The following is a 12,710-nucleotide window of genomic DNA, read 5'->3' as shown; positions in this document are numbered from 1 at the left end:
AGTAATAAAAAAAAATTAAAATAGTGTGGGATCCATCAAGAATCATCCTCTCTAGAACTGCAGGGTAAGAAATTTCGAATATTATAAGCAAGCTTCCTTATGCAGCTAGTATTTACATTAATTCCTACTTTTGTACCCTGGGCCAAGATAGGGCCATAATTGTAATAATTCTTATTTAGTGAAGATTCAGGTTTGTTCAAGCATGACCCTAAGGAGCCAAGGTGTGGCCACAATAGAGGTAGCTCAATTGAGCAGTGCTCCTTTCATGTAGAGTAGAATATGTGATAGTAGATACATAGAAGTGTAGAAAAGGTTAGGATAGGTGAAAGGATGCGTCAGAGTTTTCGGAGATGGCTGGCCTGTTCATGTCACAGAAAGGATATAGCATTAGGCTGGTAAAAAGAGTGTACAGTTCAGAAGTGTCAGATTCAAGTAGAGGAAGACCTAGAAATGGTCAGATAGATGCTGTGAAAGAGGTACTGGAGGGGATTCACTTGAAATGCAGGAAGCATGCAGGAAGAGATTGAATGGCGCAATGTGTCAGAGTAGGTTCAATGCACTGTTGCTCAGCTACCTATGCAGTGGAACTTTTGCTACACAGATATTTCACTCATGATGCAAGATTTAAAGTATGACTGTGGCAGTGATTGTTGTGTTGATTTTTCTTCAGAGTCAGAACAATTATAGAAAATGGGCAGTATACACACTCATATATACATACATATAACAGCTCGTTTTTCACTTAGTGTGACGCATTTTACTTGTTTTATTAATCCCTAGAATATATTTCTTGATTTCCCCTACTGCTGCCACCTTCATCTTTACAGTTACTAAATACCGTGCTGTTGCTGACGAGATTTTTGTTACCAAAATTACCATTACCATCGTTCTGTGGCAGGTACTCCTAATGAGTCTTATCACATCACCGTGATTCCTATATACGCATTAAGCTACAAATGTCTTGTAATATCTATAATTCGCTCTACTTCTAAATTGATTTTCTTTTCATATATGTTAACCGAAGGGGAATTTTTCAGTTGATAAGAAATTCATTGGCTCATGGGCGAATACTATCATTATCATTATTGTCATACTACTACTACTACTACTACAAGTACTGCTGCTATCATAAGTGCATCAGTATCTAAAGTTACTAGTGAAGGAAAGATCAGTGTTACTAAAAGTATACACCTTCTGTGTAAGATATGGCTTCAATTAGGGATATTATTTCTCCAGTGTTATGGACACACCTTACCAGGCGCGAACATTGTTACTGGCCTTCTTCTACTTGGTAAGAGCAGATATCCTTTCGCAGTGAAAGAGGATCAGCCTGTCAAATTATTGCTATAACAAAAACATGTGTAATGGGCACACCTGCCAAATAGTCATTGCCTTCTTCACCAGCGAAGGAGTCATCTGCATCGCGTGGGCTGCTGTCACCCCATCCATGTCCAGTAGGTTAACTACCCCGGTGATACCGGCCTGTTCATCCTCTTCAAACAAGACGTCACTGATGAAATGCGTTGCTCTAAAGACCTCGTCCATTGGGTATTCCTTAGGATCATGCGCTCCAGAGCGGATGAGGATTATTTTTCGCCCTTTTGGGTCATACCCTGGCAGCGGCAGGAATTCGCTGGAGAATATTTAATGTAATCTGTCAGGATGTATTTAACGTCTAAATCTGTCAGAACATGACTCAGTCGTTCTGGTTGTTCAACAGTGAAAATACCTACTAGACATCTAGTGAGAGTCCGTACAAGGTATTCCATGTTGTTTTATCAACTTTTATAGGAATATATATTGTATTTCATATGAAATTCTTTGTCAATTCCACTTGTAAATACCAAGTTCCACACTATATGCAAGAGTCAGTACTCTTTTATCTTCCATACTAGTTTGGCAAGTTAGAGGCCCTTCCTTGGAAGTAAGTTAATCACTAAGTGAATATGTACAAAGATAAAATTATTTTGTATCAAATAAAAGAATTTTACTTAATTTGAGAGGATTTTATAATAACTGTAAATAGATATTCCTTTATTTTAATCCCAGTAAGTAGATACTTAAATTATTTTATTCATACTGATTATTTCCCAGAAATCCAAATTTTACTAGTTTTCAAAGCAAGTGGCTTACCTACTGTACCCTTAGAATTGGACTAGGACATGAGAAAAAGCAAAATAAAAGCATTGCAAGCATTATAGTTTTTAAATCTAAGCTATGAAGACTTAGGTTGTAAACATTCCATTAAATTTATAATTTGTCATGGGATTTTTCTTATTACCTCACTTGAACTGAAGCATCATGTAAGCTGTTCTCATCAAAGTTTGTGGGGCGTATATATTTATGCACATATGCATGTACAACTGCTGTAAAATTACCATTGTTTCTGCAGATCCAGAGGATTAATTTCAATCAAACTTAGCACAAATCATTCTTGTTAAAGGAGACTCAGTTTTGTTGAAAAGTAGGCCAACAACGCATTGTGTTAGTGGGGGATAATTAAACAATAAAAAAGATAGTGAAGATACTGTGGGATCCATCAAGAATCATCTTCTCTAGAAAGCTTCCTTTTGTAGCTTGGATTCATGTTGCTTCCAACAATAGTACCCTGTTCCCTGTTAAGGCTACAACTGTAACCATCCACATGTAGTGAGGATTCAAGTTTGTTCAAGCCTTAAGGATAAGGAGCTAGGGTTGGGTCACAGTAGAGGAGGACCTATTGAGCAGTGTTCATCTTATCCCTCTCATTCTTTGTGTATCTAAACTAATAGCAGAATCTGTTTAATAGGGCCCATAATTACTTTCTGGAGGTCACGGAAATTGACGTATAAGTGGTGCGCTGATGATCATGCCTTTAAGTGGGACATTTTCAGTTCTTAATCGTTTCCTTGACCATACCACATCAGTATCTTCGAGGGGGAAAGTAGATCACAAGCAATAAGGCAGCGATAGTAAAATTTCACGGTAGAGGGCCTTTGCACATATTTACATAAAAAAAATAAGCAATAGACAAGCACCCCATTTGTTTACATTCACGTTTGCTATGTGTAAACTTTGAAAACGGGAAAAAATTCAGTAATGTATATTTATATCTCGAGGAGTCAAATGTATAGATTTGTATTCTTAGGAAACTCATTGCATTTATTCTATTCCAGATTTCATTTCATACAAAGATAAGTATAATGTTTTGGTGATTGCCTTTAATTTTGCGTTATAAAGAATTGAGAGGGGACAGAAAATTCCATTTTGATTGTGACCCACAGTCACTTCAGTTAATAGCCAACGCTGCTAAAAGAAAAGGTCACATCTACTGGTTTATCACTCTTTTCAATGGAAAGCATAAAGACCAACGTTGGTCTGGCGTCTATACTGCAGAAATGGAAGAGTAAGTCGTGCTTGAAGGTCAAACCTGATGACATTTTATTTCAGGGCCAGTCTGGAGGACTATTACGGTACGTCACAAATGGCATGTACAGTACATAAGATCTTGCAGCAACTAGGGAATTCAGTGAACCTGTAGGTCTTGGTAAGAGGAACTTATTCCGGAGGAGTTACAAGGGTTAGGATGGCTCAAAGACTTATTAGTCCATCCGAGGAGACATTGTGTGCTCACTTATCTCTAGGAGCAGGTTTTACTGTGCATTCACAGTGTCCTAATGATTTTAGCCTGGAATACTTCTGACATGCCACGATCCTTGGCCACCACAACTTGTCGAGGTCACAAACTCTTTTGGGTGGTGAGCTTCGTGCTGTAGCTTAGGCCTAACGCTATTTGGGAGTTCGCCTAAGTGCGAGACAGAAAAGAGCACACGATCTTTGTGAGCTATGGTACCTATTTGTTTCACCCACTTCTCGGGCATTAGACATGTTAAAATGACTTATTACTCCATTTATAATGGATAGTGCTTATTGGCATTTCAGTTTTCAGGTTAAGGTTTAACCCTTTGAATGCTGACGTTTTTGTTGTATTCCAGGTAATGGCGATGAAGAAACGAAGCCATTTAACTGCTAAGTTAAGTATATCTTAGTTTTACCAAAGCACTGAGCTGATTAACAGCTCTCCTAGGGCTGGCCTGAAGGATTAGATATTTTTACGTGGCTAGTAACCAGTTGGTCACTTAGCAACAGGACCCACAGCTTATTGTGGGATCCGAACCACATTGAGAAGTGATTTTTTAGCACCAGAAATAAGTTCTTCTGATTCCTTGCTGGCAGAGCAGAGAATCAAACCCGGACCCTGAGATCGGTAGTTGAGCACGTAACCGACTCGTCCAACAAGGAACCACTTGACTGCTAACTTATATAAATTTCATTACAGTGAACTAGTGATCTTACTAATATAGGTTGAATCTCACTGGCAATTAAATATCCTTGTACTGCTACAAATATTCCCACCCACCTGGTCTAATCACTTGCTGAGAACTCCAATAAAACTCCTAATTTATTCTAAATTGAATCCTTTTCATACACCTACATCCAAGAGCGAATTCTTAGTCAGGACTTAATTTAGGCGTTTGAAATTTAGATAGGAGGCCAAAAATTAATTTGTACACCCCCCAACCCCAGTCTAGCAAGTTTTGGTACCCTTTCGATGCTTCTGATTTCCAGGGATTTTTACAACCATCAGTCTTTTCAATAGATTGATCTAGTATCTATCTCGTTAGTTCTGTTCCCCCAAATTACCTATCTTTTTATTCTGATTTTAAGTTAAGTATATCTGAGTTTAACCAGACCACTGAGCTGATTAACAGCTCTCCTAGAGCTGGCATGAAGGATTATATATTTTCATGTGACTACGAACCAATTGGTGACCTAGCAATGGTACCTACAGCTTATTGTGAGATCCGAACCACATTATATCAAGAAATTAATTTCTAATCACCAGAAACGAATTCCTCTGATCCTACGTTGTCAGAGCGGGGAATTGAACTAGCGACTACCGAAACGGTAGGCGAGTAAGTAGCCCACTCGTCCAACGAGGAGTACTTTTTTTTTTTTTTTTTTTTTTTTTAGCCAAAACAACCACCATATATTAATATAGGATTTTTAAAAAATGTAAAGCAATGCCTTTAAGCTGTCACATGCTGACCATAACCACATTCCCATTTAAGAAGCATTGAAAAATAATGATGTGTAAATGTAGAGTTCGTTTTTGCAGAAGAATAACGTGCCTACCAGAGTAAATTTAACAATTATAATATATATATATATATATATATAATATATTATAATATTATATATCTATATATATATATATATAGATATATATATATAGATATATATATATATATATAGATATATATATATATATATATATATATATATATATATATATATATATATATATATATATATATATATATCTATATATATATATCTATATATATATATATATCATATATATATATATATATATACACAAATATATGTATACCAGTATACATGTACTAGGGATAAAAGTTTCCCACTAACTTTCAATAAAGGAAGTAATGCAGCATTTCGTGTATGAATATTTTAAATTTTTTGACATGAGAAATAATTGCTTCTGCGTTACTTCATACAATACAACTGAGATTCACTTGCACACTCGATGGACCAACAATAGCATGCAAATACTTTTATTAGTTTTATTCCACATCGCAGTTTCAAGAACATCACAGACTTTTATTTATTAATCAGGGTGAATTTATTATTAATTCATCCAAGCTTAGAAATTCGAAAGCCATTTTATTGAAGGCGATTGAATTTAATTATTTCATTCAGTTATTATATTCAAGATTCATAATTACGAAGTCAGTTCAAGATTCTATTTTTAGCTACCATACGACACTGACGCAACAGAGGTTCAATATTGCGTCATCAAGACACCATCACCTTTTTAAGGAAAACAAAAATCACACGAAATCAGTTTCATGACGATCACCGAAAGCAGAAAAGACCAGGTCACAGGTCACCGGTAGGAACAAGGAGCAGAATTTATGAAAGAAGCTGAGATGACATTCTGATAAGAGACTTCACGCCAACCCAAAGCCACGCCCAAATTGACAGGCAGTCGAAGAGAACGTGTTTAAAGGAACACAGCGTAGGTAAACAAGAGAAAAACCTGGTTTGAACTGTACATACAATCTATTTACATGGCGACTGACAAAAAAAAAAAAAATGAATAAAAAGTCATCTCCAAAATGCTTGTAGTCATTTCATCAAAAGCCTAGATGATTCAGTGTAGTTATTAAATGAACAGTAGTAGATTTTACAATACATGGTGTACATATACATAAACTATATGAATAATTTGGTGCAATCATTAGGATTTAAAGAAAGATAAAAACAATGTATTCGCATTATTTCACAACAAGTTGTAATTTTTGTCTCGATAAATATATATTTCAATAGATATCCTAATATCCCACACAAAACAAAATCGTTTTTATCATGCAGCTGATAAGCATTTAAATAGAAAGTATTTTAAATGGCACAGTGTAAATGGAAGATTAAAATTGCATAAAATGATTTTTATCTTGCAGCTGATAAGCATTTAAATAAAATTATTTTAAATGATACGGTGTAAATGGAAGGTTAAAATGGCATCAAATGATTTTTATCCTGCAGCTGATAAGCATTTAAATAAAATTATTTTAAATGGCACAGTGTAAATGGAAAGATAAAATGGCTTAAAATTATTTTTATCCTACGGCTGGTAAGCTTTTTAAAATTACACCTTATAAATAGAAGATATGAATTGCATAAAAAAAACTCACAATTTTCAAGAATAATTTAAAACTTGTAAACATAAATCAACAGGAGATAACATAATGTAAAAAAAAAAATCAGTAAATGAAAAATGTTAACACTCACCCCATCTCCAAGATGGCTCTCAGCCTCTTGTCCTGTGGATCCCTGTTCGTGTACCATTCGGGACACATGGACTTACATGTATAGAACATGTCTATCTTCTGCTTGGTCTTTTCCAGAGAGAATTTACATCCTCTCAGGAACCGGAGGATTGTCCAGTCATCTGAAGAGAAAGAAAAAGGTCCGGTGATTGTAGGTAAAATAGATCTCTCTCTCTCTCTCTCTCTCTCTCTCTCTCTCTCTCTCTCTCTCTCTCATGGCGTCTTTTAATAATTAAGTGCAAAGGAAATATCCGGCAATTGCATGGAAAGGAACGATCTTAAAGTCAGTAGTAAAAGACTAAGCTGACTTTTAAAGTCGAACATAACTCTTATGTATTTTGCTTCTTTTGAAGGTAAGTTCTTATCTTCTTTGGAGATGAGAACCCAATTTTAGCCTTCCCCCACCACCTGCATTTTTTTAGGACTGATGATATATATATATAAATAGATGTTTTTGTCTCAACTATTTTTTTTTACATCTTCAAGTTGACCGTCCAGGCTGTATGCTTAACTGTTCTGACAGATCCCAGAGTCTCTGACTGTAGATCAGTGATTCTTAACCTTTTAATGACCACGCCCCCCTCTAAGAGTTGGTCCTTTCTTTCACGCCCCCCTTTGCATCTATGAGTAAAATTCCCTCCCAGATTTAAAGGGGGAAAAATGAGAAAGAGAAGGGGTTTCGAGGGATAGGAAGGGAGGTCAATAATTATAACACATGGTAAACCCAACGATCCTAACTTAGAGTAGTAGACTCTCCGAAAGTAACGTTATAAGGCGATACTTTTGCATTTTTTTCATAAACTTCTGAATATTAGTTCCTCACTCTTGTTAAGAGAATAACGAATAGAATTAGAGAATATTTTTTTAATTTTTCCCTAGGGCTCGCGGCTCCCCTGGAAATTGCTGACACCCCCCTGGATAAGAACCATTGATGTAAATGAACTGGTTTGCAATGCATACTATACATTAGTGACTAAATGTATCATAATTAAGTTCTGATTTTAATCCGTTTTGACAGAATAACAACTCCCATGACAAAATACCATACTATTCTGACTGCATGATGATAGATTGCTCGTAACCAACTGGTTTGTTTGCATAACAAGCTGATCTAACTGTATAATTCTGATTGCATAGTATGTGGTTTTCCTGTATGCTAATTATTACAGTACTATAGCACGTGAGATATTTATTGACGTTGGGTTGGGGGGTGAGAACTTTGCAATAAGTGATCGCTTTCATTAAAAAGGGCTACTCTTTTGCAGAATCCCTTCAAGCCATTTAAGATATCACGGACGAAGTGAAATCAATGCAATTTTACCCCTTTTAAGGTGAGCTTCTCGAAATCCGTCTTTGTTTAGAATGTTTTTGAATTCAAGTCAACATAATGTTTATATTGCCTATTTTTATTAATTTATTTTATTCATTTTTATTTTTTGGACTGGCAGCCTGAGAGAATCATTTCTTATGATGTGACCGGTTTTCTTCAGAGTAATTTATAAATTTATTTTTTTCTTGGAAGACATTCAATAAGCATTATAAATCGTTGTTTTTGTATAGCCCAAGATTGGGCACAGTTAACCCCTTTTATATAAGTCTAATTAATTTTTCATTATTAAACTCGTACAGTTGTGGTATAATAATGATAATAATAATGATAATAGTATTATTAATAATACTAATAAAACAGTAGCTAATCAACATATCAGAGGCACACGGAGTTACAAAGGTTTGCCGTTCTGATAAGTGACAACGTTTGCTTAGTAAGAAAGACTGTGGTATAGATTACACTCGAAGATACAGGTTGTACCTTAAGGCCAAAAATTGTTCCACGAAATACTTAACGGCAAATCCGTATTTCTTTTAATTCACCGTAAATCTGCCAAGGTGTGGTCTTGACAGCTTTAAACATTGCATTTAAAAAGACAACCGGTAGCGGATAAATTTAACGCTACGAAATCTTATTACATAAAAAAAAAGAAACAGTATTATCAGAACTTATACAACTATCTCCGATAACGTGGCAACAAAGTTTAACGTACTCAGGCACACGTAACCATGTCAATGATAAGAAAGGGCTGATAAGGGACCTTGTCAGAAGCAGAGGCGAAAATCCAACGGAGGAATTGAAGCCAGTATCATCTTTATAATTTATAGCTTGGTCCTGCCCAACTTTCAGCTTGAAAGCAACATTTTAAGAATGACAGGGAATGTCCTTTGCTGCATAGTTCATAAGGCAGCATGTCTGGCAGTTTTAAACACATTCAAGAATGTAGTACTTAGTTTTTTTTATCTGACTTTGTACCGTATGTAGTTTTTAATGCGAGATTTTTCCTGTTGGAAGAAAACAGATGCTGAATGACAGACTAAAATAGGGTCGTCCCACTTCTCAGTAACTATCGTTCAAAAGTGCTGTTTTTTACACATCATTTTCATCCGAAAGTTTCTGAGACCCAGACAGTGATTCTAATTTGTACGTTTTAATGATCAAGATAAAAAAAATATCGTTGGTCGTCTGTGAAATACTCTAGAGTCTAGCATATACATTTTAATTATTAAGATAAGGGACATAATTATCTTCGGTTGTCTGTGCAATGCCCTAGCATATCTTGAATGCCCAGTTTGCTATGAATGCTGAATTACGTACCCTCTTGCACATCCATTGTACATGAAATATAATCAAACAATCTTTGATGGTTATTACAACAAAACGCCTTGGTCATTAAGTAGCGTAGATAATATCATGATGTTCTGTCATCCAGTAGCTTAGATAACAGATATATATTTGGCCCAAGATATGATGTACTTATGTATCCAGTTGCCATAATGATCAGATTTCGAGTAAAATTTTTTTTAATTTCTTTTTCCTTTTAGACTGTTGTCGATGGTTTGAGATTTGAAAGAGCAGAAAAACCACCTAATGTTTTGAGTAAACTAATGATGTCACTGACAAAATGTAATGAGAGTTTATGGTAATAGATTACAAGTTGAAAGTCCAATGTCCATCTTGCATAGAAAATAATGAAAGTTTCACTAAATGTGATAATAAGCTCGTCAGTGGAAATAACAATAGCAATAACAATTATTACGGTTATTGTTGTTGTCGTTATTATTCTAATATGTACATATATATATATATATATATATATATATATATATATATATATATATGTATAGTATATATAGTACATACATACATACATATATCATGTATAGTAATACATGCACATAACATCTTTATATACATACTACACACACACACACACACACACACACACACATATATATATATATATATATATATATATATATATATATATATATATATATATATATATATATAGATATATATATATATATATATATATATATATTTATATTTATATAATCATGAAAGCTAAGCTATTAATAAGTTAAATAATATAAGTCACAAGCACACTGCTTTACAAAGTAACATTATACCCCCACTTGAATCTACAAGCATCAAGGCAAAACATCTTAATAACAGACTCACGACAAGGGATAACAGTCGGTTTTCCAAAAGTTACTCTTGTGCATCCTGCCTCCTTAGGAGTCCATCACTTCTTACTATGTGCGCCGTTTCTAGGATCACACTCTTCTGCATGAGTCCTGGAGTTACTTCAGCCTCTAGTTTTTCTAGATTCCTTTTCAGGGATCTTGAGATCGTGCATAGTGTTCCTATGATTATGGGTACGATTTCCACTGGCATATCCCATATCCTTCTTACTTCTATTTTCAGGTCTTGATATTTATCCATTTTTTCCCTTTCTTTCTCTTCAACTCTGGTGTCCCATGGTATTGCGACATCAATGAGTGATACTTTCTTCTTGATTATGTCAATCAACGTCACGTCTGGTCAATTTGCATGTGTCACCCTATCTGTTCTGATACCATAGTCCCAGATGATCTTTGCCTGATCGTTTTCTATCACGCCTTCAGGTCGGTGCTCGTACTACTTATTACTGCAAGGTAGCTGGTGTTTCTTGCACAGGCTCCAGTGGAGGGCTTTTGCTACTGAATCATGCCTCTTTTTGTACTGGTTCTGTGCAAGTGCCGGACATTCGCTTGCTATGCGGCATATGGTTTCATTTTTCGTATTGCACTTCCTACATATGGGAGAGATGCTATTTCCACCTATCGTTCTTTGAACCTATCTGGTTCTTAGGGCCTGGTCTTGCGCCGCTGTTATCATTCCTTCAGTCTCCTTCTTGAGCTCTCCCCTCAGTAGCCATTGCCGCGTGTGATCGCTGGCTAGTTCTATAGTCATTATTATTATTATTATTATTATTATTATTATTATTATTATTATTAATGAGAAGATGAACCCTATTCATATGATAAAAGCCCACCAAAGGGGCCACTGACATGAAATTCAAACTTCCAAAGCTTACTCGAGGCACATGCTAAGATCTACGGTCGAATAGCGCGTTGTTTCACCAACGAAAATTAAAATGAATACACAATATTTTATTAGATATAATTGTTCTGTACTGATTAACTTGCACATTGTGTATTTTATACAATTTCATCCTAATAAATAAATCGTAAATATCCTACCCTAAAATTCCTGTATCTTTAATTCAACGCCAAACAGCTTTTTTCCAGACTTTTTTTGGGCGTACTACCCCCCAACAAGAGCAATAACAATAGCAACAATAACAACAACATTAACAAAAACATTAACAACAAAGTATTTTGTAGGCTTACTCCCTGAGTAAGCGAAGACCTATGAGAAAACTAATCCAATTTCCACTTACCAGTCCTGGCTTTGATGTGAGGTTGTTTCTTGAGCCAGTCTCTGATGTGCTGGATATCAGCTGCTCTCCTTTCAGGGTCCTCGTTGAGCTCATCTTTAGCTCTCTGGATGAGCTCTGGACTCAGGTTGCACACGTATTCTCCGCCCATCCTGGAAGGAGAGTTTGCCTTTGAATAATCTTGAATATCTCGACTGACTGTGTCAGCTAAGCCTATTTGGAAGAAGCGGAGAAGAAAAATCTACCAAGGAGGATTACCAGATATGCAAATTAATGTGTCCTCTTGTGGGCAGTTATCTCTTTCCCGAGTTCCATTTAAAAAATGCTAAATGGTAAGATTTATCACAGTTATTAGACAAACCACTACCAGTAATCTACCTTCAATAACCTGTGTGTCAGGTAAGCCTATCTAGGAGAAGCCGAAAATAATCTACCTAGAAGCATTACCAGATATTCAAATTATCTCTTTCCCGAGTTCCATTTAAAAAAATGCTAAATGGTAAGATTTATTACAGTTATTAAACAAAAAGCTATCAGTAATCTAACTTCCATCAAATTGAGGGAAAGCTGACCTGCCTAACATTCTTTAGTTCTGCCACCACATTATATTTGATGCTTGTGTTGTTTTTAAGTCTGATGAATTGGTATTTGTGTTGTTTTCAGGTTTGATGAATCAAAGAGAAAAGTGGAGCAGTTCATGTGGAATGCAACAGTTTTCAAAACTGTTGTTGATAATTGTGAAATGACTTCTGATACCTTAAGAATGAAGAAAATCACTGACGTAAACACTGATTGCCACAGATGATTGCAATGAAAATTACAGTCCTACACCGAAATTCGTTACACTGCAGTTCGTACCTAACCTCAAGATGCTCAAGTAATATCAGCCAAGTAATGCAATTAATATTTACTCCTCCTTGTCAAGACTTACGTAGAAAGGCAATTCATAAATGGAGATGATTATGTGGGATGAAGCCATGTCCATTTGTTAAGAATTGGCCAAAGGAAAATAGGCGAGCACTCTCCCACAATGGTACATCTA

General features: G+C 35.5%; 2 protein-coding genes across 17 annotated transcripts in view; one reads left to right on the top strand and one right to left on the bottom strand.

The window, feature by feature from the left end:
• Window positions 1-12,710, top strand: part of LOC135216148 (receptor-type guanylate cyclase gcy-15-like) — a 97,167-nt gene that overhangs the window by 62,586 nt on the left and 21,871 nt on the right. The window lies entirely within an intron of this gene.
• Window positions 1-12,710, bottom strand: part of LOC135216151 (retinol-binding protein pinta-like) — a 63,061-nt gene that overhangs the window by 49,679 nt on the left and 672 nt on the right. For 9 of the 12 annotated variants that reach the window (XM_064251254.1, XM_064251255.1, XM_064251256.1 and 6 more), the window contains exons 1-3: window positions 12,600-12,631; window positions 11,672-11,820; window positions 6,856-7,015 (exon numbers count right to left, since the gene is read on the bottom strand). In XM_064251254.1, coding sequence (XP_064107324.1) covers window positions 6,856-7,015; window positions 11,672-11,820; window positions 12,600-12,616 — 326 coding nt within the window. In that variant the 5' untranslated portion in view covers window positions 12,617-12,631. Of the gene's footprint in view, window positions 1-1,374; window positions 1,634-6,855; window positions 7,016-11,671; window positions 11,821-12,599; window positions 12,632-12,710 lie in introns of those variants that run through there. The other 3 variants (XM_064251250.1, XM_064251260.1, XM_064251261.1) reach the window with 3 other exon arrangements.

The sequence above is a fragment of the Macrobrachium nipponense genome, chromosome 6 (assembly GCF_015104395.2).
Source record: "Macrobrachium nipponense isolate FS-2020 chromosome 6, ASM1510439v2, whole genome shotgun sequence".
Taxonomy (NCBI): Eukaryota; Metazoa; Arthropoda; class Malacostraca; order Decapoda; family Palaemonidae; genus Macrobrachium; species Macrobrachium nipponense.
Note: the sequence above shows the minus strand (reverse complement) of the source record. Positions and strands in the feature narration are given on the sequence as shown.